The 27,190-nt window shown below is 44.9% G+C and overlaps 1 protein-coding gene across 2 annotated transcripts in view; it reads right to left on the bottom strand.

Moving 5' to 3' along the window:
* Positions 1–210: 210 nt before the first annotated feature.
* cstf1 (cleavage stimulation factor, 3' pre-RNA, subunit 1) overlaps positions 211–27,190 on the bottom strand; it is a 37,155-nt gene continuing 10,175 nt past the window's right edge. For both annotated transcript variants that reach the window (XM_070895959.1, XM_070895960.1), the window contains exons 2-6: positions 21,356–21,555; positions 16,367–16,644; positions 13,619–13,816; positions 12,038–12,428; positions 211–4,075 (exon numbers count right to left, since the gene is read on the bottom strand). In XM_070895959.1, the coding sequence (XP_070752060.1) occupies positions 3,816–4,075; positions 12,038–12,428; positions 13,619–13,816; positions 16,367–16,644; positions 21,356–21,524 (1,296 nt within the window). In that variant the 5' untranslated portion in view covers positions 21,525–21,555 and the 3' untranslated portion in view covers positions 211–3,815. The remainder of the gene's footprint in view (positions 4,076–12,037; positions 12,429–13,618; positions 13,817–16,366; positions 16,645–21,355; positions 21,556–27,190) is intronic.

The raw sequence follows: 27,190 nt of genomic DNA, 5'->3' as shown, positions 1-27,190 counted from the left end.
TGCGCATGCGCAGAAGTTTAAAGGGACCGCTCATTAAAAGAAACAGGCCACGCAGAAGAGAGCGCAGCTTACAGGAAACAGTGAACGTGACCGTGACCCGGTAGTTATAACAATTAAATCCTTAAGTAAACTGGATAATGTAATCTCACATGCTCCAAAATACATTTCTCCCATCTTCCAGAAGGCAGACTGATGAGCACTCTAATAAGATGAAATTACAATCCAACAGGATGATTTATTTTACATATATGTGAATGAACAGAATAATGTTTACAGTGAATTTTAACCTATTTCATAACATTTCTTGCAACATAGAAAATGACAAAGCATGCCACATTATTAATGGGCAAAATACACTTTTCTGACTAGTCAGCACTCAATGTAAGCAGCACACTCACACTGCCCCTGCAGAACCTGACCTGAATTTTCTCGAATACCTGGAAAAATAGTCACACACACCATTTCCCCAAGGTTTCCACATATCTTCTGCTGAAGTTACAGCAGATCCAGATTAACCCACAGCTCTCCACATCTGCGATTGGATTGTTAAAACTGCCGATCAAACCTACCACCTTGGATCAGCAATTGCCATCGGTTCACCTCCGCCCCAGCTGCGCTGAGCAATAAAGAAACCATTCCAACATTGTGTGTGAGAATACACTATGTGGCGTTGGAAGGTGCTGAAGTTCTCCTCTCCCTCCCTTGTCTCAAACTGATGTGGATATCATCAACATAGGCAGTCCCTTGGAATCGAGGAAGACTTGCTTCCACTCTTGAAATGAGTCCTTTGGTGGCTGAACAGTCCAATATGAGAACCACAGTCCCTGTCACAGGTGGGACAGGTAGTTTTAATGGCTAACCTATTTCCTTTCAGGAGATGTCATTGAAATCCCTGGACTTGCTTGTTCCGACAGCAGCAGCTTTTTATTCCTCTCGGTTAAAGAAAAACATGCTAGATCTTTGGGAGTTAATCCTCAGGGTTCTGAATCTGACTTAATATCAAAAATATATTATAATTTCAACCAAAAATCCTGTCTCAAACACATAAGTAAAAAAAAATAAAAATGTGCTAATTTGTTTATGGTCATGTTGGTTGAAGGAGAAATGTCGACCAGGACACCAACTCTATTTTTCTTTAAATAGTGCCGTGGGATGTCATTCATCCACCTGAACAGGTAGCTAGAATCTCAATTTCACATTTCACCTGAAAAATGGCACCTGCAACATTGCTGCACTCGTTCAGTACCACATTTAAGTGTCAGCCTCAAATAAGTGCCAAAATCCTGGAATGGGACTGAAGTGACAGTGCTACCAAATGAGCCAGGGAGAGACAGTAAGGGCACTAAAATTTGTCACAGCATTCCTGGGTGCGGGTGGGCAAGGGGTAACAAAGAAAGAATCAGTTGGAGTTCCTACCTCCTGATCAGTATCTAGTCATCCCTGCTGGCAAGTGCCTGTGCTGTTGTTGTCAGGGGAGAAAAGCAGCAGACTTTGCTAATGGTCCACTTGGTTGACTGATCTCTCAACACACATTATCTAGGCCCACTCACAAAGAAAGGAAACATGTACAAGATAACAGAAGGCTATGAGTAACCTGTAGAATCATGGCTCAGGAGAAGTCAGCTGAGAGCAGGAGAGAAAACTGAGGAGAAAAGAGACAACTACAATGGTGCACAGTAGTCACAGTTTCACATTTTATTTATTACTATTTAACTACCAACAAAATAACTATTAAGAAATAACTACTTTTTATGTCTGATGGGATACAAAGAAAAATGGATAAGCTGCATAGTGATCTTGCATATTACAAATTTAAAACTTTTACTTAAATTAAAACAGCATCCATTTTTTAGTCTGTCAGATACTAACTGTGATTTAAAACACCTCAAAGCTAGCTGTGGACAAGAACAGCCAAATGGGGTGTAGAGATTGCAAATGAATACTGATTGAATAAGCAACACTGGTTATTAGCTAAAAACAAGTATAGAGTTAAAATTGACCCTAGTTATTTATGTTCATAGTAACTATCCTTCTCAAGTTAAAGGTGTAACGCTATAATAGACGAACGCTATTTTCCCTCACCAATTTTCTCCTCAGCTTTGGTGAAGGCAGCGTCACAATGTGGTGAAGTTCCATATACGCAGTTCACTCTCCAGTACCATGTCCATTATTCACGCGCAAGGCCTCACACCGAGTGTCACAATGTATTTAACCACATTGGAAGGGGGGGGGATGGGGTGCATATCACACTGGGCACTATCCTGTCCTCACAATCTGGAACTTCTCCAGTAGCGGTCACTGAAAAGAGATCAGGATCAAGAACCCTGAGCGGTGTTCCCCTTCCTTGTAGGATGCTGAGGCCCAGTGCTCCTACCGCTGCCCCAGTTGAGACCCGTGCCACATTTTTCCACTTGCCATACTAGCCACCCTGTAGCCACTTGGAGCGAGTCTTGTCAATTTTGTATGGAATTAGAGGCAGTTTTGTGCTCTAGGTCCGCACCAATTATGAACTGCATTGAGACTGCCCCCGATTCATTTCACTTAGGGCCCTGACAGCCAGCAAACACAGGACACTTACACCCCATATGTTTGGAAGTACTAAAAAAAACTAAGAGCTCCATGCTCTCAGACAACTATTATGCATGTTTTAGCTATGTAGAATGCCAACTTTTCAAGGAATTCCATACTACACAATTGTTTTAACAAGGGGAAAATGTTACCATGGAATCAGAATAGTTCACCGACTCACATACTGAGATAAGAAATCATAGGCCAGCTACAGGATTTCAGTAATATGCAACTGTGGTGATGTGAAATTTTATACGATGTCCACTCAAACTCAAAACACCCAGTTGTCCAACTATAGATTTTGTCCTTCCAAACTGGAGTTGTGACTGGAGAAAGCAATTTGAGCTTTACAGCACTATAGTAATTAAGATCACAAAGTATTGAAGTATATTTTTATTTGGGCTCCCCCAATGGCTCACTGGGTAAAGCAGAACATGAAGGTCCCAGATTGAATTCCTAGTTTCTGCTCAGATGATGTATCAGGATGGCAGGAAATGTGGACACTGGGTGAGAACAGGATTCACTTCTGCCCCCTCTTGAGTGAAAGGTCTGCCAACATTCACCCTGAGGCTTACATGCGAGATGTCGATGGATTCTTATTCCAAAAGGATTAATCAATCAACTTTGTCAATTTCGTAGGTATCTCAAGGAAATTATAAGCAGAAGTACATGCAAAAAAGTTTAGTCTCAGTCAAAGGTCTGAAATGAAAGGAGTCTGGGGGTTATATGGGTGATTGTTTCCAACACTCACTGCAAGCCGCCATTTTAAAGCCCCTTCCTCTTCTGATGTTGTGCCTTCGAAGTGATGAAGACGATGGTCTGACTTCTGAGGCTGAAATGGCTTTACTGAACCTATGACTGTATAAAGCTGAGATAATGTTTTTGATTTTCAATTGTGGAAAGATGTATGAAAACGGATAAATCAAACGAGTAGTTTCCCATGTTACAAAATGTTTATATCTAAATAATACAAGAATAAAAAGGTGAACAAAAGCAAACAAGCCACAGATGTATGGAGGCCAACCAGCTTGGCATCTTCATACAAACTGAGTAACATTTTAGCAAATGGCACACTGGTACTTTGGAACAAATTCTGTTACCTCAGGCCAAAGTTTACAACATGACGAAGAGGGAGCGTAGAGCAAGTTGAAAGAACTTCAGTTCCTACAATGCTTCTCAACTCCTCCTCAGTGCAACTGTGACCAGGATTGTGTGGCCCCCACTTCCTCATGCTTTAGTTACATGTTTCAATCAGTGCTGGATCTTCTATACCAGAACCTGGCCCTGAAGTCATCGCTGCAGGTCATGAATCCAGGATTGGTAGGAGAGTGCACTATGCAGCGAACAATATTGTTGTGTCCTAGAGACAGGAGATTCTTGCGCTCGGCTGTACGAGAGTCCCAACAGCACAGGCTTATTGTTCTTTCATCAGGGAGCAGCACATAATCTTCGGTATGGTTGAAGACAGCCTGGGTGCGATGTGTTTGTCTGCCGCTCAATCCTGCTCCTAAATGGAGGAAATATACAACAAATTATGAGACTTATGAGCACCTCCTACTCTTTTGTTTTTACTACTTGCATTCGCTATAACTGCATGGCTGGCACGATGCAGTAACACATAGTCCTTCTCGTTTGTAAATCAAATCAAATCCAAAACAGATTCCCCTCCATCCCCACACTAAATTACATGCAATTAGCAATTTAAGATAGAAAAAGAATTTAGATTGAAAGAAACTCAATATATTCAGTACAACGAATGAGTAGTGTGTCAGCAAATGCCATGCCCATGTGGAACTGAGCCACAGAGGGCAGGAAGGTTCAAGTTTAATCCCATGTTTGTGCTGAATTAACTGCGGCAGCAGTAGGCGCACTAGATTTGACCCTTATTCCAGAATGGGCCTGGTTCTTTGCCCGGTGCCAAGTGGCTTGTCACTACCTCTGCCAACATGTCGAAACAAAAGGCCCAAATAAAAAATTCCCTCATCAATATTAAATGGATGGCCAATTGTGGATAATGGAAAATGAATCTGTGATTGAATATGAAAGTTCTGGCCATTAAGAGATTAACAGCTTATTGTAATTCCCTTAACACCACCCCTTGTGAAGCCAACCTCAGCCCGCCTGCCTGATCTAAATCCGCCTGCCATGTCTAAGCCCATGGCTTTTCACTCCTGACTGTGTATTTGAACAGAGTGACTATTTGTACTGTTCTTTTTCCATCCTTCTGCACCTGCGTACTCGGGAGAGGGGGGAGGGGGATGAAGGACGGGAGGTGGGGGGGAAAGAGAGGGAGGCGGGGGAGGGAGGGGCGCGGGCGGGGGAGGGAGGGGCACGGGAGAGGGGGGGCGCGGGCGGGCGAGAGGGGGGCGCGGGCGGGCGAGAGGGGGGAGCGGGCGGGCGAGAGGGGGGAGCGGGTGGGCGAGAGGGGGGCGCGGGCGGGCGAGAGGGGGGCGCGGGCGGGCGAGAGGGGGGCGCGGGCGGGCGAGAGGGGGGCGCGGACGGGCGAGAGGGGGGCGCGGGCGGGCGAGAGGGGGGCGCGGGCGGGCGAGAGGGGGGCGCGGGCGGGCGAGAGGGGGGCGCGGGCGGGCGAGAGGGGGCGCGGGCGGGCGAGAGGGGGGCGCGGGCGGGCGCGGGCGGGCGAGAGAGGGGCGCGGGCGGGCGAGAGGGGGTCGCGGGCGGGCGAGAGGGGGGCGCGGGCGGGCGAGAGGGGGGCGTGGGCGGGCGAGAGGGGGGCGCGGGCGGGCGAGAGGGGGGCGCGGGCGGGCGAGAGGGGGGCGCGGGCGGGCGAGAGGGGGGCGCGGGCGGGCGAGAGGGGGGCGCGGGCGGGCGAGAGGGGGGCGCGGGCGGGCGAGAGAGGGGCGCGGGCGGGCGAGAGAGGGGCGCGGGCGGGCGAGAGAGGGGCGCGGGCGGGCGAGAGAGGGGCGCGGGCGGGCGAGAGAGGGGCGCGGGCGGGCGAGAGGGGGGCGCGGGCGGGCGAAAGGGGGGCGCGGGCGGGCGAGAGGGGGGCGCGGGCGGGCGAGAGGGGGCGCGGGCGGGCGAGAGAGAGCGGCGGTGGGCTGCTTCAGTGGCTCAACGTGGAACTGGGACCAGGACCATTCCAAGTCCTGGTCTGTGATGAGCTATTTAGTCTCAGTGGGGGTAACGGTAGGTGTTACAATTAGGGTCAGTGAGGGGAAAGTTGGCCAGGGTTCCCATTGCTGACTGCTATCCAGGGACCCCTGCTGATCTATTATTATGAATATTAGTTGAGGGAAGGGTCAGCCTCAGATGTAATTTCTTCTGCCCTCGCCAACAATCCAATGGACTGTCAATACCCACTGTCTAGACTCGCCCATGAAGAATGCTAAGTTGAGCTATTGATGGGGTGTCCGACCTGCAGTTCCAGGGCCACATGCAACCCCTAAAGTCCTGGTAATCTAATGCTTGAAGCCCTTTTTCATCGGATTGCCCGGTCTGAATTTCTTGGACTTTTGCTTCATTGGCGGATAAATCCGAAGTCATATCACCAGTAATCAGTAACTTAGTTCAAGTGGGAAATATGGGTTTAAACTTCATATATGCCCCCCAAGGCTCCATGGTACAAAGTTATGTGGCCTACCAGGATAAAAGCTTGGACACCCCTAGGCTAAGGTATTGGAGGAATGCCAGTGTCTATGAAACCGCAATCCAGCATGAATGATCACTTTTGGGAGAGGATGGGGGGTGGGGGGGAAAATGGACACAAAAATAAACTTTTTAATCCTTCGGTGAATTCTGAAAATCACATACCTTTTAAAACTACCAAAATACTCAGATTTTTTTGGAAATATATTTACAAAGGATATTAAAAACAGGCTTAACGTTAAGAATACAGGGCTGAGGGGTGAAATGGCAGAAAAACATTTGAAAACAATTCTAACATTAATTCGAATCCAGTATTACTGGGAGTTCACTGCCTCACAATGTAACTTTGGCTGAATACATTTCTCCGCTGAGTTAGCTTATCTCAGCTAATCTAACCTAAGGGCACGGAGTTAAATTAGCAGAGAGCATCTACCAGTAAGGAGCTTCAATTGACCTCAGTGTTCTAGGTTAGGGACGATGAAATCAGCTAGTGATCCTGACTGCTGATCCAGCAACCCTTGTTCAAAGTGAGTGCCAGTGGACATTTGCCGAAAACACAATCAGGTTTGGCTGTGATGCCCCGTGCCCAAGTTAAATAGACTGCCAGCAGTCAGTGCCAGGGCTTATAGAAGAAGAATAGCCATTTAGGCAAGGTATCAGAGCGTGACTGGTGCCTATGAGTGTAGCCGAGTGAACAGTGAACACCTTCAGGGAAGGAGAAAGCAGAGGATTAATATAAACACAAGGAAACAGATGAATATCCATTTGCAAACCTTTTGACTCTCAGTTTCAGACAAGAGCAATTGTTTTCTGACTCAGTTAACATTTCAAAAATAAAATAAATATATATATATTTAGGCTTAATTTAGATTTCAGATGTCTTTCTTATTTACCATATTATAAGTGGAACACCTGCTGTGGGCCCCATTCCCAATGGTTTGCTCATGTTACATTCCAATGGGCCACTGATGGCAGCAGATGGAAGAAGCGGAACGCAAGTTTTGTATCGCATTGTGCAGTTTTGAGGTACGACCACTAGAAACTAACAAGTGTTAGGAGCTAGAGGAAACCCAGTTGTGCATTACCGGTGGGCAGGTTGGTTTATTAGACTGACTTGAAAGCCGTATTAATTTAGACAGGTCAGAAAGTTTCAATTCAAAGGGACTCAAAACTGTCCAGAAGATGCAAGACAATTCTGGGCAACTGTGAGCACTTCACAATCTGCAAAAGTATGACTTCATTTTGAAAAAAGCCAGTAAAAGTAGTAATATAGTTACACACTATCAGGGCTTCATTTTTTTTGCATCAGAGCTTCTCACATTTTGTAAATTTCACTTATATAATTTCAGAAATCCCCAAAATATCAACAGTCTAACAGCGTTTTCTCATCATCTGAAAGCCCAGTATCATTTTAAGTGTGGAATTGCTGTCAGTGTTGAAGGAAAAGTAGACAGAATTGGATCGCATTATCCTGAAAAAAAATTACATTTCAGAATCACATCTAATAAAAATATAGTTTGACTATTCAGTCATTGTAAACCAGCCCTTCCCCTTATATATTACTGGCAAGAACTGCTTTTCTATTTTCAGAATGCAATACCCTGTATCTAAAGTGTAAAATTCCTGGTTTTCCCAAGTAATAAAAATGGTATCTGAATATGAAGTCACTGTAAATCAGAGAAAGGAAAGGACTTGCATTTATGACCTCAAGATGTCCTAAAGTGCTTTACAGCCAATTAAGTAGTTTTGAAGTATAGTTACTGTTGTAATGTAGCAAAATATAGAAACCAATTTGTGCACAGCAAGGTCCCATAAACTGCAATGGAATACATGACTAGATAACCTGTTTTTGTCATTTTGGTTGAGGGACAAATATTGGCCAGGTCACCAGAAGAACCCCCTGCTCCTCTTCAAATAGTATCATGGGATCCTTTAGGTCCACCCAAGAGGGCAGACATCGTGTTGGTTTAACAGCTCATCTGAAAGACAGTGCAGCATTTCTTCAGTATTCCAATGAAGTGTCAGCCTGGATTGTGTGTTCAAGTCTCTGACTCAGATAATACCTGCAATTTGCTCGTTACACAATGTCTGCACATGGCTTTGAAGCCCAGACATCTTCAGAGGGCATTAAAGGCAACCTCAGGTAAACAACGTCCAACACAGCCATAGCCTTTCTACATGTCTCTGAGCTGTACAGGAGGGCGGGTATTACTACAGCCCTGTAGACCATGAGCTTGGTGACAGGTTTGAGGGCCTGGTCTTCAAACACTCTTTTCCTCAGGCGGCCGAAGGCTGCACTGGCGCATTGGAGGCGATGTTGAATCTCGTCGTCAATGTCTGCTCTTGTTGACACCTCAAGTCGCTGGAGAAATACCACCAACGATGTCTCCGCAAGATACTGCAAATCCCCTGAGAGGACAGACGCACCAACGTTAGCGTCCTCAACCAGGCCAACATCCCCAGCATTGAAGCACTGACCACACTTGATCTGCTCTGCTGGGCAGACCACATTGTTCACATGCCAGACACGAGACTCCCAAAGCAAGCGCTCTACTCGGAACTCCTTCACGGCAAATGAGCCAAAGGTGGGCAGAGGAATTGTTACAAGGACACCCTCAAAGCCTCCCTGATGAAGTGCAACATCCCCACTGACACCTGCGAGTCCCTGGCCAAAGACCGCCCTAAGTGGAGGAAGTGCATCCAGGAAGGCGCTGAGCACCTCGAGTCTCATCGCCGAGAGCATGCTGAAATCAAGCGCAGGCAGAGAAAGAGCGTGCGGCAAACCTGTCCCACCCACTCCTTCCCTCAACAATTGTATGTCCCAACTGTGGTTTTCGTATTGGACTGATCAGCCACCTAAGGACTCATTTTTAGAGTGGAAGCAAGTCTTCCTCGATTCCGAGGGACTGCCTTTCTACACTTCAGCTCATCCATAACTATACTACCCATATCCTATCCCAAACCAAATGACGTTCACTAGTCACACCTATGCTCGCTGACCTACATTGGCTCAGTTCCCCAAAGCCTCAAATTTAAAATTTTCACCCTTATGTTTAATTTCCTCCATGACCATGTTCCTCTCCATCTCTGTAACCTCCTCCAGCCCTACAACCCTCTGAATTCCCCATTCCTCTGATTTCAGTGTCTGTGCATCCCTCCGTCCCTTTGCCCCACCTTTGGCAGCGTTGCCTTCAGCCGTCACAGTCCCAGTCCCAGTCGCTGGAATTCCCGACTTAAACGTCTGCCTTACCACTTCCCTCTCCTCCTTTAAAACTCTCCTTAAAAAACACTGCTTGGAAAACCTTTGGTCACCCCTTCCTCCTTTGGGTCGTTGTCCATTTTCATTATTCCTTTTGTGAAAAACCTTAGGATGTTTTTACCTATGCTAAAGGCATTATATAAATGCAAGTTATTGTAGTAACGAATAGCTTGTAGCCAGGTTATAAACAGACCTGGGTTTAGTTCCCCCCCCAACCAGCCACCCTAAACACCCCATTAGTGGAAGGGGATCATTTCCAGCCCATTCATTTGTTTTTGTGCATTCTGTTTACACTTGTACCGCTGGACTAATTTCCCTATTTTTAAAAGTTGTATTTTTGTTTAAAACTCAGATTTCCTTCCCTTTTTCCCTTCCCCATTTCTCATCATTTCCTTCCCCTTTTTCTGGTCATTTTTATAAATTCAATGCCTTCCGCAGACTGCCTCTTTTCACTATAATCGAATCAATGTGGCAGATTCTTGACCACCTAAGACATTCCAGAGTTCTTCGGAAAGATATTGGCTACATACTGACCCGAGTTGCAGCAGTGCACAGATGGGCTTCCTCAAACTCCGAGCACCTGTCAGTTTCTAGTGTGGAAACCGGAACATTCGTGGGAGCTACCTGTACAGCTTCCCCATCAGTAACTGCTAATAGCGAACTTTAGCTTTCGGCCATCAACCCAGATCTGTGCAATATTGCTGACCAGTACAGCAAAGTAAAGATTGAATATAACGAAGCTAAGTTATTACCTATGGACGCTAGCAAAAAGGTTTATACTCACCTGTCCCGAAATTTGAACCTTGCATTGGCGATGACTCATTTTGGGATAAGATTCCAAGGGCATTGGCATGCATTTAATACCTTCCCATTTTCGTATCTGATCCCATACAAGACTTTTCAATTGTATGGGACTTCACAGTTGAGCTACATCCTGTCCTCACATGACATTAACACATGCAGAGCTTCCAGGAGTGGAGACTGTATAACGATCGGGGGTAGGAACAGTCTATAGTTTACAGCAGGGGTAGGAAAGGCTGACTTTTCTCCTTCTTAACTCTGGGGTGCAGAGGCCATTTCTAACACCTTTGATCCTCTCTCTGGCAGAGATCCGAGAAACTAGTACCTCCTGTATGGTCTGTATGGCTCAGTACCATACTGGAGGTTGCACTTAAGCGATAAGCCATTGGAGACTTTGTCAGCTAACTCAATTTTTAAACTGTCACAGGAGTCCCTCCCAGGTATTTTGTGTTTTGTAGTTGGTGGGAGCAGCTGTATTCTATTTTAGATTTATTTTACTGATGGTGACCGTCACATTAGACATTGCTAGCTAGGGCCTTTTGGTGACATTATTACTGAATGATGAATTGTCACGGTGTAATCAATTCAAGTTGATAGGGTGGCAATCTAGAAATGATTAGAAAAGCATCTTCCATGAGATGAGTTAAGCTATGTTCCTTGTTCGAAGAATAAATGAATGCTCTCATTAATTTGCTAACACTAAAAGATCTTTGCGCTGTGATTTAGGATTGATCTACAAATGGGACAACAGCACTAAGAGCAGGCCTTTCCAAATCACTAGGCCCACAGAATTCGAACAGGACAAAGCAGCAACCAAGAAATATAAGGATATATAGAACTGAGTTAGCTGTGTTTCATGGGCTGGACTGGTGGCTGACAAGCTGCATGTGCCCCACGAGCTGTCATTTGCATTTTCCTGATTTATAAAGATCACTACAAACTAGACATCTATTAGCGCTAAAGATAATCACAGATTTGACTTTGAAGCTACACAAAATGCAAATGACTGATGTGGTGCTCAAATATTTTTGTGTAAACCATCCAAAAGCATCCACATGAAAACAATGCTAGCCCACTCAAATTATGAAAGTGGAAACAGAAAAACAGAATCCAGTATTTCCTTTCTTCCCCTTTTGTTTAGTTTCACAGAATTAAATAAAAGCCACATCACTTTTCCTTATGGTCCCGAGAGCAAATTGTGTCATGTACTGAGTTTATAGATGGAAGTGACCGGGGTCCAGGAGAGGTGAGAGTTTGGAGCTCAGAAGAATCGAGGGCCCAGGGGCAGCACGGGCCAGCCCACACTGCGATATGTGTGCGCACTAGGTCCGTGCAGCAGAGCAGGTCTCCAGTCGTCTTGGTTAACCCTTGCCACTGGACCAAGACTGAGCTCTGTCAAGCCCCATGTGGTGGCTGGTGTGCAACGGCCACCACACGTTAAAAAAATCCACGGCACAGGCATCTTCCACCCTTCAGGATGTAGTTCGGGATCTGGAATATTGAAACACCTGTGAACTCATCCCTTTTTGGTGTGGAAGCAAGTCATCCTCACTTCGAGGGACTGCCTATGATGATGATGTACTATGTAGCGTCGCAGGTTCTAAAAGTTAGAAGAATGGTAACCGTGGGTTTCTCAATAAAATATTAAAAAATACACATCGATCGGCATGCTGGAACAGAAAGAGTAGGAAAGAAAGAAACCTCCTGTCCTCAACGACATCATTACGTGTTCACGATGAGTGATGGGGACGCACGACCATAGCTGAACTTTCAGTTCACAATCAGATTTTGCTCAGTTTTTCTTACCTGTGTACTTGACCATTGTGCGCCCAGTTGATATTTCCCATAGCTTCACGATAGAATCCTTTCCACTCGACAAAACATACTTCGAATTTCTAGAGAACATAATGGAGCACACCTCTGCGCCATCGTGTGCTTTTTCGTAGGTGGTGATGCAGCGGTTCGAGACGCCGTCCCACAGCTTGATGTTACCATCTTTGCTGCACGTGACGTACATATTGGCACTGGGGTTGTAGCTCACTGCACAGACAGCATCTGTATGCTGATCGCGGGGATTACTCGACACAAAGCACTGGAAGGTGTTGACATCATACAATCGCAGAGTGGGGTGCTGCGTTCCCACTAGAATATAGTCTCCAGAGGGGTGAAAGGAGATGGACCGCAGCATTTCTGCTTCCTAAAAACACACAAAAGGTGAACTGCAGAGACTAATGACAACTCATTTCTCCCACCCCCTTCCAATTTCTTCCTTTCTTACCTGCAGGTCCCAAGAGAAAAATCAGCCGGCTAGATGTAAAAGGTCCCATAGCCTGGGGAGTTTTCCCAGGTTTCTGGCCAATTTTTCTCCCTTAACCGGCACTATTATCTGGTCATTTAATAATTTTCTGTTTGTGGGACCTTGTTGTACCCAAAGTGGCTGTCTGACAGCAGTGACTGCACTTCAAATGTAATCCGTACTTTTATAGTTTTTTGGAATGTCCTGTGAACACATAAAAGAAGTTTCCTCTAAGCTGCCCGCGTACGTAGACGTGCAGCAATTGGGAAGGTACCACGCAGGCCACTCCAGTGACCCTTGCTAGAAAGTGCACATATATGGATGGTAGAAAGTGCACATATAGGAGGATAGGATTGGTCTCAGTTGTAATGCTCACTGCTGATAAGCCTACTGAGACTCATACGTGGAGAATGGACATTTGGACAAAGGTGTTGGAATGCTGCCAGCATTCGTGGACTGAATTTCAGCAAAATTGGAGAGAGGAAGGAGCTAATGGGAGTGGCAGAGCATGGAAATGTCCCTTAAACAACCCCTTTACAACTATATGTTAAGAATAATTCTGCATTTATATGCAATGTTCCCTCTAATTTTTTTTGTGCATTATGTTTAAATTTGCCACACGGGATCTTAAATGCAAACAGCTTGTGAGTGGCCTGCGCGGTACCTTCCCAAATGCTGCACATCTGCACACGCGGGCAGCTTAGAAGAGACATCTTTTATATGTTCTCAGGACATTCCAAAAAACTATAAAAGTACGAATTACATTTGAAGTGCAGCCACTGCTGTCAGATAGCCAAATATAGCAGCTGCTTTGGGTACAGCAAGGACCCACAAACGGAAAATTATTAAATGACCAGCTAATAGTGTAGGTTAAGGGAGAAAAATTGGCCAGAAACCGCTATGAGACTGTTTACATCCATCTAAACAAGCAGACTGGGCCTCAAGAGACAGCAACTCAAACAATGCAACACTTTATCAGTACTACAATAAGGTGGCAAACGAGAATGCATAATCAGGTCCAGAATCTTCACAACCTTCTAACTTCGAGGCAATAATGCTATCAAATGAGCCCATCAATTTTGATCTCTAACCTGAAGATACTTGAATGCTCTTTTTGCAGAAGGTTTGGAATAGTCAAAGAGTTTCAGTGTGTAGTCCTTTGACCCGGACGCTAGTATCTGTTCTGTGGGGTGGAAAGCAAGACACGTGACCTCATCCACGTGATCGTACAGCGTGCGAATTACAGGATGGTTCTCCATGTTCTGTTGTGCTGTCTCATTCATCATCACCTGTGTAAGACAATTATTAAAATACTGTATTACAAACAGTTGAACTTTTCTCTTGAAGCCAAGCAACACACACAGTAGCACTGTGACTTCACTTGCTGTACTCCATGTCCAAATAGTACGGCTGCAATAATTCTCGATGTGAGCCTGTGTGATCCAGCACCAATGCATTGAACTAGAGGAGCATCCATTACAGGCTTACAGCTGCATTGGCAGTAACCTCCCAGACTCACCCAGACTCGCAGACCAAATCAGTACATGGACTGGGCCAAAAAAATATATAGATTAAAACTGGATAAAATAGCATCATCCCAGGACCAGGGATAAATGGGGCAATTTTAATAGTGAATAAATCAATCACAATTTTGTGCAAATGAATTACTGTTGTACAGGATAATATTTTTGTGCATACTGCCTTTGGTCAGAGTGCCCCCTTGCTGTTATTGTAGTGCAGTGCACAAAGTTTCACAACAGAATACCATTTCCAAAAAGGTAGAGTAACTTTAAATGGCTATGCAGTAAAGGATCTTTTAGCATGAAAGATCCACACTTCTATTCCTCAGCATAACATCTGCACAAGTTGCTTCCAACATTTCTAATTTGAACTAAAATTACAGAATGCATCAAACCAAAGTCAGAATGTATATATGCTTTAAATTAAGCTACAAATAAGAATAACGTGAGCCAACAAATACCCTTGTGAGGAGAGTTAGAAAATCATTCCCAATGTGAAAAGTAGCTCAATATTCAGTCATTGCACACTCAATTTAATTAGCACCTGAAACAGCTGTCAAATGGACAAAACCATCATACCTTCTGCCTGGACTGGGTGTCACAGACCGAGCAGTGCACCACGCAATATATAGTGGAACAATTTATCTTACTGATATTCTTCTGTCGTTTTCTTTCTTTCCTCCTCTGCTGAAGCCGCTAACTTTTGCTGGTATATGGTTTCAAATAGTGAGTATCCACTCACTATTTGGCTATGGAAGACTGCACAGCTGATCCCGATCTTAACCTGAAATTGGCACGTGCACTTTCCAACCATGCTCAGACTTACTGGATAATAAACAGGAATGGAATGTTGGCTGACACAGGGCAATGAGATAAACTGTGGCTTTCCCTACCGTTACCCTGGCTCAGATTAACTAACTTAGCACCAATCCCTGGAACTTGGGTACCGGCCTTGGAGACTGTGGGATCTGTATGAATCAGCTATTTACCTTTACCAACTGAGTTATTGTGGGTGCTTAACTAGGATCCTTAAGAACAAGCAGAGAGAGAAAATCATTATTCCTCACGTCTGGACTGAACCTAAATGTAGGTCGTAGAGAAAATTGCTCATACCTTACTGTAACAGCTTAAATATCATATAAGGAAAAGATGCCAACTGGAGATGCAAATATGTGGTTCTAAATTAAGGACTGATCAAATAATAAAGTAAAAGTTCCCGGCTTGGTGCATAAAGGTACCGGCCGTCAATACTGAATAATACAGACAAGGTGGTCCCACACTCGAACCATCATTATGATGTGTTAGCTGGTATCAACCAGGGCAGTTGTTGGGACCTTACAGTGGAGGAAAGAGGAGTTCCCACTCCTGATGTTTATCCAATGAGCCCTGCTGGAAAATACATATTGTTTTTTATTTACCTTTGTTCCTTGGCTGTGGGTGATGCTGGCAAGGCCAAGGGCATTAATGGCCTGTATGAGCCAGTCAAAGCTGGGGTGGTAGGTTCCCTCCCTTGATAGACATTAGTGAGCCAGTTGCTTTTTTAACGATAATCCAAGAGCTTTCCTGGTAGTTTTTTCTGGTGCCAGCTCACGTAAGAACATAATAAATAGGAACAGGAGTCGGCCACTTGGTCCCCCGAGTCTGCTCCACCATTCAATAAGATCATGGCTGATCTGATCTTGGCCTCAACTCCACTTCCCTGCCCGCTCCCCATAACTCTTGACTCCTTTATCATTCAAAAATCTGTCTATCGCCACCTTAAATATATTCAATGACCCAGCCTGCACAGCTCTCTGTGGCAGAGAATTCCACAGATTTACAACCCTCAGAGAAGAAATTCCTCCTCATTTCCATTTTAAACGGGCGACCTCTGATTCTGAAATTATGCCCCCTGGTTTTAGATTCCCCCACGAGGGGAAACATCCTCTCTGCATCGACCCTGTCAAGCCTCCTCAGAATCTTATACGTTTCAATAATATGATCAGAATTGTTGAACTGAATTTCACAACTTGCCATGGTGGGATTTGAACTCTCAACCTCTGGGTGGCTAGTCCAGTATCATAAGGGCCACACTACCATACCTGATATGTATGGATGTGTGGAGAACACAGGACCGGACTTCGCTGCAACACCCTATAACCAAAGAAACTGCGAGCAAGCAAGACCTATGCATGGCTGCTAGGGTGACCTACCAGAGGTCGATCAGTGCCCATGGAACTGTACCCCAGCAAAAGTCAACACCCTCAGGAGAAAAAAAGTCATACTTCATAACTGAATTTGAACTCTTGCAAAATAGTTGTGTTCAGTTTACTCCTGTACCTCTATGGGCATGGCACTCTTTGCTAGCATCCTCTCAGTATCCAGAATCTTGATGGATGCATCAGCAGAACCCGTGGCAATAAGCTGTCCATCTCGGCTATAGGTGGCAACTCGGCATGGCCCTTTGTGCGATGTCACGTAGCATGTCTCGTACTCTGCAGCCTCTGGGGACATGGTCTGAACATCAGCATCGAATTCCATGTCGATGCCTGTACCAGGAGCTACAGTGTCTGATCGCCCGATAGCATACTGAACAGTGTTGTCGTCATTTTCCAGTCCTGTGAGTAACAACCATGTCAGAATATAAGAATCAATGAGAGTTTAACCAAACCAGTCCTTTTCAGGACTAACGCACAATAAAATCTACAGTCTGAAATCACAATGTCAACAGATATTTTCATTATCACAACTTGGAAATTTCTGAACCTTCATTAAAAAAAAACAATCTTTAACCCTCTCCTCCCCATCTCTAGCTCTTCTACAGAGACTGGCTAAGTATCATTTATTGAAAAACAATATATACCTTGCACTGGTGTGTCACTTTATGTTTCAAAAGTATAAAACCTTGTACTAGGATGGTGTAAGGGATTTTACAGCAATTAGCATTTATATAGCATCTTTAACGTAGTAAAACAGCCCAAGGTGCTTCACAGGAGCGTTGTTAAACAAAATTAGACACCAAGTCACATAGAGATATTAGTTCAGGTGACCAAAAACTTGGTCAAAGAGATAGGTATTAAGAAGCATCTTAAAGGAGGACGGCGAGGTTTAGGGAGGGAATTCCAGAGCTTAGGGCCCAGGCAGCTGACGGCATGGCCGCCAATGTTGGAGCAATTAAAATCGGGGATGCGCAAGAGGTCAAAATTGGAGGAGCGCAGAGATCCTGGAGGGTTGTAGGAGGAGGCTTCAGAGATAGGGAGGGGCGAGGCCATGGAGGGAATTGAAAACCCTTTCAGGTGAGGCCAAAATTGTGTTTGTGATTATCCCAATAGCTCAGCAAATCCTCCGCACGATCCTGCAAATCCATTAGCAGGATAGGCGCATCAACATCAGTGTTCTCGCTCAGGCCAACATCCCCAGCATCGAAGCATTGACCACGCTCGATCAGCTCCGCTGGCCGGGCCACATCTTCCGCATGCTTGACACGAGACTCCCAAAACAAGCGACTCCCAAAACAAGCGCTTTACTCGGAACTCCGATACGGCAAGCAAGACCCAGGTGGGCAGAGGAAACGCTTCAAGGACACCCTCAAAGCCTCCTTGAAAAAGTGCAACATGGCTACCGACAACTGGGAATTCCGGACTCAAGACTACCTAAAGTGGAGGAAAAGCATCCAGGAAGGCATTGAACACCTCGATACTCTTCGCCGAGAGCAAGCTGAAGCCAAGCGTCAACAGCGGAAAGAGCACGCGGCAACCCAGGCACCCCAACCTCCCGTTCCTCCTGTGACAGAGACTGTAGGTCCCACATTGGACTCTCCAGTCACCTGAGAACTCATATTAGTGTGGAAGCAAGTCACCCTTGACTCCGAGGGACTGCCTAAGAGAGAGAGAGAGAGAGATCAGCAAGTAGCTTAACCACACAGACCACTAAGGTTTCCAATTGACTCCAAGACTGTGCTGAGGTAACTGATCTGATTGCAGGGTGGGAAGATGCTACCGTAGATCTCAGTATCCCAGGTTACAGAAATTGGGTTGGGGGAAAATCAAGAAAGTTGCCAGGATTTGCTCACCAGCAACTCCTGGCAGAAGTGCATATGTCTGTCAAATGGGACAGGATCGGGCTGGGGTATAAGAACATAAGAATTAGGAACAGGAGTAGGCCATCCAGCCCCTCGAGCCTGCTCCGCCATTCAACAAGATCATGGCTGATTTGACCGTGGACTCAGCTCCACTTACCCGCCCGCTCCCCGTAACCCTTAATTCCCTTATTGGTTAAAAATCTATCTATCTGTGACTTGAATACATTCAACGAGCTAGCCTCAACTGCATCCTTGGGCAGAGAATTCCAGATTCATAACCCTCTGGGATAAGAAATTCCTTCTCAACTCGCGTTTTAAATTGACTCCCCCGTATTTTGAGGCTGTGCCCCCTAGTTCTAGTCTCCCCGACCAGTAGAAACAACCTCTCTGCCTCTATCTTGTCTATCCCTTTCATTATTTTAAATGTTTCTATAAGATCACCCCTCATCCTTCTGAACTCCAACGAGTAAAGACCCAGTCTACTCAATCTATCATCATAAGGTAACCCCCTCATCTCCAGAATCAGCCTCGTGAATCGTCTCTGTACCCCCTCCAAAGCTAGTATATACTTCCTTAAGTAACGTGACCAAAACTGCACGCAGTACTCCAGGTGCGGCCTCACCAATACCCTATACAGTTGCAGAAGGACCTCCCTGCTTTTGTACTCCATCCCTCTTGCAATGAAGGCCAACATTCCATTCGCCTTCCTGATTACCTGCTGCACCTGCAAACTAACTTTTTGGGATTCATGCACAAGGACCCCCAGGTCCCTCTGCACCGCAGTATGTTGTAATTTCTCCCCATTCAAATAATATTCCCTTTTACTGTTTTTTTCCCCAAGGTGGATGACCTCACATGTTCCGACATTGTATTCCATCTGCCAAACCTTAGCCCATTCGCTTAACCTATCTAAATTTCTTTGCAGCCTTTGTGTCCTCTATACAACCCGCTTTCCCACTAATCTTTGTGTCATTTGCAAATTTTGTTACACTACACTCTGTCCCCTCTTCCAGGTCATCTATGTATATTGTAAACAGTTGTGGTCCCAGCACCGATCCCTGTGGCACACCACTAACCACCGATTTCCAACCCGAAAAGGACCCATTTATCCCGACTCTCTGCTTTCTGTTCGCCACCCAATTCTCTATCCATGCTAATACATTTCCTCTGACTCCGCGTAACCTTATCTTCTGCAGTAACCTTTTGTGTGGCACCTTATCGAATGCCTTTTGAAAATCTAAATACACCACATCCATCGGTACACCTCTATCCACCATGCTCGTTATATCCTCAAAGAATTCCAGTAAATTAGTTAAACATGATTTCCCCTTCATGAATCCATGCTGCGTCTGCTTGATTGCACTATTCCTATCTAGATGTCCCGCTATTTCTTCCTTAATGATAGTTTCAAGCATTTTCCCCACTACAGATGTTAAACTAACCGGCCTATAGTTACCTGCCTTTTGTCTGCCCCCTTTTTTAAACAGAGGCGTTACATTAGCTGTTTTCCAATCCGCTGGTACCTCCCCAGAGTCCAGAGACTTTTGGTAGATTATAATGAATGCATCTGCTATAACTTCCGCCATCTCTTTTAATACCCTGGGATGCATTTCATCAGGACCAGAGGACTTGTCTATCTTGAGTCCCATTAGCCTGTCCAGCACTACCCCGCTAGTGATAGTGATTGTCTCAAGGTCCTCCCTTCCCACATTCCTGTGACCAGCAATTTTTGGCATGGTTTTTGTGTCTTCCACTGTGAAGACCGAATCAAAATAATTGTTTAAGGTCTCAGCCATTTCCACATTTCCCATTATTAAATCCCCCTTCTCATCTTCTAAGGGACCAACATTTACTTTAGTCACTCTTTTCTGTTTTATATATCTGTAAAAGCTTTTACTATCCGTTTTTATGTTTTGCGCAAGTTTACCTTCGTAATCTATCTTTCCTTTCTTTATTGCTTTCTTAGTCATTCTTTGCTGTCGTTTAAAATTTTCCCAATCTTCTATTTTCCCACTAACCTTGACCACCTTATACGCATTGGATCGTGCCGCTGGAGTTCAATAGACTACCAACACTAATCATCAAGGCTCACACAGCAACTTATATTTATATAGTGCCTTTAACGCATCACAGTTGGGTTTCAAATCCAAGAGTGGGAGGAAGGATTGGGGGAATTGTCGAAGAGATAAGGCTAAGGAGGTTTCTGAAAGTGCAGAGAAGCTCATATCGGCAACTAGGGATGAGCAATAAGTGCCGTCCTTGCCAGCGATGCTCACATCCCAAGAATGATCAAAAAAAGGTTTGTATCTTTTTCAAATTACTGTACTGTAATCTTGAATATATTGCTGCTGTTTATTCATTTCAAACTCTGTTTCATTTTCTAATAAAACAAGATGTGAGTCATGACACGCGCAGCACATTACTAAACAGCAGCTTCATGGTCAAGGGTGTGCATCCATCCAGAAATGAAGCCTTCAACATCTAAGTATAAAATTGGATATACCTGTACTTGCCTTAGAGGGAGTGCAACAAAAGTACACTAGACTGATTCCCAGAATAAGGGAATTGTCCTATGAGGAGAGCTTGAGTAGAATAGGTCTATATTCCCTAGCGTTAAGAAGAATGAGAGGTGATCTCACTGAAGTGTATAAAATTATTAAAGGGTTTGACAGGGTAGATGCAGGGACAATGTTTCCCCTAGCTGGGGAGTCTAGAACCAGGGGTCACAGTCTCAGAATAAGGGGCCAGCCATTTAGGACTGAGATGAGGACAGATTTCATGCAAATGGTTGTGAATCTTTGGAATTCTCTACCCCAGAGGGCTGTGGAGGCTCAGTCATTGAGTATACTCAAGACAGAGAGCGATAGATTTTTGGATATTAAGGAAATTAGTGCAGGAATGTGGAGTTGAGGTAGAAAATCAACCATGACCTTATTGAATGGTAGAGCAGGCTCCAAGGGCCGAATAGTCTACTCCTGCTCCTAATTCTTTCGTTCTTAAAATTGGCCACTTGAAAGTATGTGTGTGGACATTAGGCAAAAACAGGACCAGGCTCAACCATGATGCTCTCCATTGCTGAATAGCCTGCTGCCATTCATCATCCAGGTTTACACGTGAAGGATAGTTACTTGAGCAAGTCACCTAGCACCTATGTGACCGTACCCCAGTGAGTTGCCAACAGGAGAGGAGAGGAGATCTGATAAAATACTTTAAATTCAGTTCCAAGAGGATGAACACAAGGTACTTACCAAGCTTGGCAAGATGCAGTAGTTGCTCAGAGGGGGAACAAACGGATGGGGGCTTGATCTCATTGATCAGGTTTGATGCAATGTTCATGTAACCATCATACAGTAGCTGGCCAATAATGAGTCGATAAAGGTGCTGCCGGTCTTTAAGAGTAACTTTAGGTCGGAACATTTCTTAAGTGATTCTCTTGCGTGCAATTATCCTGGAGGATTAAAAATATATTAAAAGTCAGTTGTTTCACAGCAGACAATATGATTAAACCTGATGTGATTAGCAAAACAGAACATGCTTCTATTTCCTACACCTTTAATTATTTTCTGCTCCTCATCTAAATATGCTGGCCACATGTGCAGTATAACTTGGGTATTTGAGCGAAGGATCCCACCTCTCTAGCCCAGAGACACTGAGCCAGATTGTGGAGCCTCCACTGCTACCTCAGCTGAGATTAGTTAACTCAGCACAAATAGTGAAATAAATCTGTTCTGAAAATACCCCATAGCTCACTAGAATACTGGAACTTAGTGAATATTTGAATTTGTTTGACATTATAATGCAAGTCCATTATTCAATGAGAATACAGTTGTTTTGTTCTGTTAATCTACATGAATTTTTTGAATGGCATGCAATGTCCACAAGTCCAATATTCAACACATGCTTTTTTTTTGGTGTTTTTGACTTGCAAAATGAAAAATCAGTGTAAACTTTAATGTGGCAATACCAGATTATTGCCAACTAGAGTAGCTGTAACATTTACAGCTCCAATCACGGTAAATATGGGTGAAAAAATAATACCTGGTTTAGTTCATACATCCAGAAAGACCCCAGTGTTTTTTTAAATAATTACAGACTTTTCACCTTTTTCTAGAAGTGTTCATCACTCTCAATGAAGTTCCTGATGTTAATCCTAAATTTGTGTTTAATCAATTGCAATCTGTGATCCATTGTTCTACTCTTGTAAGTTTGCTTGAAGTAATTTTCTAGATCTACCTTTTCCATAGTTTACTATCTTGTATAATATTTTAAGGTCACCACTCGATCATCACCTTTCCACTCCATGGTATTCTAGTCTTCTGACACTAGTGATCGCTCTGTGGCTTACTGACTATCAATCTGTTTTTGGCCAAACTTTCATTTGTGCTCAACTGAGGACTTTTAAGATCTCATTTCTATTTATCTCTTTAATCAAGAGAGGTGAAGGCGACGGTGCCGTACATATGGAAACTGACGTGTTTTCGGATGTCGTCGTCGTCGAGGGCAGCATATAGGGCAGAAATAGGAGGGGGCTAAAGATGGATCCTTGGGGGACACCAGAGGTAATTAGGTTGATTCCGGAGATGAAGGGGTTGACTTATTAGGAAAGGTTGAGTAGGTTGGGCCTCTACTCATTGGAATTCAGAAGAATGAGAGGTGATCTTTTCGAAACGTATAAGATTATGAGGGGGCTTGACAAGGTGGTTGCAGAGAAGATGTTTCCACTGCTGGGGGAGACTAGAACTAGAGGGCATGATCTTAGAATAAGGAGCCGCCTATCTAAAACTGAGATGAGGAGAAATTTCTTCTCTGAGAGGGTTGTAAATCTGCCTCAGAGAGCTGTGGAAGCTGGGTCATTGAATAAATTTAAGATAGAAACAGACAGTTTCTTAAATGATAAGTGAATAAGGGGTTATGGGGAGTGGGTCTGAAAGTGGACCTGAGTCCATGATTAGATCAGCCATGATCGTATTAAATGGCGGAGCAGGCTCGAGGGGCCATATGGCCTACTCCTGCTCCTATTTCTTATTTTCTTATGTAACGATGCAGGTGATTCTCTGGCTGCGACTGGATAGATAAGAATGGGACCGGGTGAGTGCAGTCCCACCCAGCTGGATGACGGCAGGGAGGCATTGGAGGAGGATGGTGTGGTCAACCATGTCAAGGCTGCAGGCGGGTCGAAAATGATAGTTTACCATAGTCACAGTCACATAGGATGTCATTTGTTAACTTTGATTAGGGTAGAAATCCTTATCTGGAGAGGCTCGGGAGTTCCAGGTGCGTGGAGAGAGTCGGGAGGTGCGTTGCTGAGGCCTATAAAAAGGCCCAAAGCGTCGGAGACGCTCGGGAGTTCCAGGTGCGTGGAGAGAGTCGGGAGGTGTATCGCTGAGGCCGATAAAAAGGCACAACGTGTCGGAGAAGCTCGGGAGTTCCAGGTGCGTGGAGAGAGTCGGGAGGTGCGTCGCTGAGGCGTGCTTGTGCAGCTACAGGGAGAAGGCAAAAAAGATGTAGAAAGAAATCGAAAGTTGACATCACAGCCAAGGGGGTAAGAGATTGGCTGGTGATTGGTGAGTAACTTTTCTTTTTCTTTATCAGTAAGTAACATTTAGCATTGTTGTTGCCAACTTAAGTGTATCTAAGGGTTAAGTCATGGCAGGAGAGCTCGGACACGTGTTATGCTCCTCCTGTACTATGTGGGAAATCAGGGACGCTTCCGGTGTCACTGACAACTACGTGTGCGGGAAGTGTATCCGCCTCCAGCTCCTGACGGACCGCATTGCGGTACTGGAGCTGCGGATGGATTCACTCTGGAGCATCCACGATGCTGAGAATGACGTGAATAGCACGTTTAGTGAGTTGGTAACACCGCAGGTAAAGGGTACTCAGCCTAATAGTACATGGGTGACCAGCAGGAAGAGCAGTGTAAGGAAGGTAGGGCAGGGGTCCCCTGCAGTCATCTGCATGCAAAACAGATACACCGCTTTGGGTATTGTTGAGGGGGATGACTCATCAGGGGAAGGCAGCAGCAGCCAAGTTCATGGCACCATAGGTGGCTCTGCTGCACAGGAGGGCAGGAAAAAGAATGAGAGAGCTATAGTGAAAGGGGATTCAATTGCAAGGGGAATAGATAGGCGCTTCTGCGGCCGCAACCGAGACTCCAGGATGGTATGTTGCCTCCCGGTGCAAGGGTCAAGGATGTCTCGGAGCGGGTGCAGGACATTCTGAAAAAGGAGGGTGAACAGCCAGTTGTCGTTGTACACATAGGTACCAACGATATAGGTAAAAAGCAGGATGAGGTCCTACGAGATGAGTTTAGGGAGCGAGGAGCTAAATTCAAAAGTAGGACCTCAAAAGTAGTAATCTCAGGATTGCTACCAGTGCCACGGGCTAGTCAGAGTAGGAATCACAGGATAGCTCAGATGAATACGTGGCTTGAGGAGTGGTGCAGAAGGGAGCGATTCAAATTCCTGGGGCATTGGAACCGGTTCTGGGGAGGTGGGACCAGTACAAACCGGACGGTCTACACCTGAGCAGGACCGGAACCAATGTCCTAGGGGGAGTGTTTGCTAGTGCTGTTGGGGAGGAATTAAACTGGGCAGGGGGATGGGAACCTATGCAGGGAGTCAGAGGGAAATAAAAGGGAGACAAAGGAAAAAGATAGAAAGAATAGTAAAAGTGGAGGGCAGAGAATCCCAAGGCAAAAAACAAAAAGGGCCACAATACAGCAAAATTCTAAAGGGACAAGGTGTGTTAAAAAGACAAGTTTGAAGGCTCTGTGTCTTAATGCAAGGAGTATCCGTAATAAGGTGGATGAATTAAATTTGCAAATAGATGTTAACAGATATGATGTGATTGGGATTACAGAGACGTGGCTCCAGATTGATCAGGGCTAGGAACTCAACATCTAAGGGTATTCAACATTCACGAAGGATAGAATAAAAGGTAATGGAGGTGGGGTAGCATTGCTGGTTAAAGAGAAGATTAATGCAATAGTTAGGAAGGACATTAGCTTGGATGATGTGGAATCTATATGGGTAGAGCTGCAGAACACCAAAGGGCAAAAAACGTTAGTGGGAGTTGTGTACAGACCTCCAAACAGTAGTAGTGATGTTGGGGAGGGCATCAAACAGGAAATTACGGGTGCATGCAATAAAGGTACAGCAGTTAGCATGGGTGACTTTAATATGCATATAGATTGGGCTAACCAAACTGGAAACAATACGGTGGAGGAGGATTTCCTGGAATGCATAAGGGATGGTTTTCTAGACCAGTATGTCGAGGAACCAACTAGGGGGGAGGCCACCTTAGACTGGGTGTTGTGTAATGAGAGAGGATTAATTAGCAATCTCGTTGTGCGAGGCCCCTTGGGGAAGAGTGACCATAATATGGTGGAATTCTACATTAGGATGGAGAATGAAACAGTTAATTCAGAGACCATGGTCCAGCACTTAAAGAAGGGTAACTTTGAAGGTATGAGGCGTGAATTGGCTAGGATAGATTGGCGAATGATACTTAAGGGGTTGACAGTGGATGGGCAATGGCAGACATTTAGAGACCGCATGGATGAACAACAACAATTGTACATCCCTGTTTGGTATAAAAATAAAAAAAGGGAAGGTGGCTCAACTGTGGCTATCAAGGGAAATCAGGGATATTATTAAAGCCAAGGAAGTGGCATACAAATTGGCCAGAAATAGCAGCGATCCCGGGGACTGGGAGAAATTTAGAACTCAGCAGAGGAGGACAAAGGCTTTGATTAGGGCAGGGAAAATAGAGTACCGAGAGTAAGCTTGCAGGGAACATTAAAACGGACTGCAAAAGTTTCTATAGATATGGAAAGAGAAAAAAGTTAGTAAAGACAAACGTAGGTCCCCTGCAGACAGAATCAGGGGAAGTCATAACAGGGAACAAAGAAATGGCAGACCAATTGAACAAGTACTTTGGTTCAGTATTCACTGAGGAGGACACAAACAACCTTCCGGATATAAAAGGGGTCAGAGGGTCTAGTAAGAAGGAGGAACTGAGGGAAATCCTTATTAGTCGGGAAATTATGTTGGGGAAATTGATGGGATTGAAGGCCGATAAATCCCCAGGGCCTGATGGACTGCATCCCAGAATACTTTAAGAGGTGGCCTTGAAAATAGCGGATTCATTGACAGTCATTTTCCAACATTCCATAGATTCTGGATCAGTTCCTATGGAGTGGAGGGTAGCCAATGTAACCCCACTTTTTAAAAAAGGAGGGAGAGAGAAAACAGGGAATTATAGACCGGTCAGCCTGATATCAGTAGTGGGTAAAATGATGGAATCAATTATTAAGGATGTCATAGCAGCGCATTTGGAAAGAGGTGACATGATAGGTCCAAGTCAGCATGGATTTGTGAAAGGGAAATCATGCTTGACAAATCTTCTGGAATTTTTTGAGGATGTTTCCAGTAGAGTGGACAAGGGAGAACCAGTTGATGTGGTGTATTTGGACTTTCAGAAGGCTTTCGACAAAGTCCCACACAAGAGATTAATGTGCAAAGTTAAAGCACATGGGATTGAGGGTAATGTGCTGACGTGGATTGAGAACTGGTTTGCAGACAGGAAGCAAAGAGTAGGAGTAAATGGGTACTTTTCAGAATAGCAGGCAGTGACTAGTGGGGTACCGCAAGGTTCTGTGCTGGGGACCCAGATGTTTACATTGTACATTAATGATTTAGACGAGGGGATTAAATGTAGTATCTCCAAATTTGCGGATGACACTAAGTTAGGTGGCAGTGTGAGCTGCGAGGAGGGTGCTATGAGGCTGCAGAGTGACTTGGATAGGTTAGGTGAGTGGGCAAATGCATGGCAGATGAAGTAGAATGTGGATAAATGTGAGGTTATCCACTTTGGTGGTAAAAACAGAGAGACAGACTATTATCTGAATGGTGACAGATTAGGAAAAGGGGAGATGTAACGAGACCTGGGTGTCATGGTACATCAGTCATTGAAGGTTGGCATGCAGGTACAGCAGGCGGTTAAGAAAGCAAATGGCATGTTGGCCTTCATAGAAACATAAAAAATAGGTGCAGGAGTAAGCCATTCGGCCCTTCGCGCCT

This window comes from Pristiophorus japonicus, chromosome 12, assembly GCF_044704955.1.
Source record: "Pristiophorus japonicus isolate sPriJap1 chromosome 12, sPriJap1.hap1, whole genome shotgun sequence".
Classification (NCBI taxonomy): domain Eukaryota; kingdom Metazoa; phylum Chordata; class Chondrichthyes; family Pristiophoridae; genus Pristiophorus; species Pristiophorus japonicus.
Note: the sequence above shows the minus strand (reverse complement) of the source record. Positions and strands in the feature narration are given on the sequence as shown.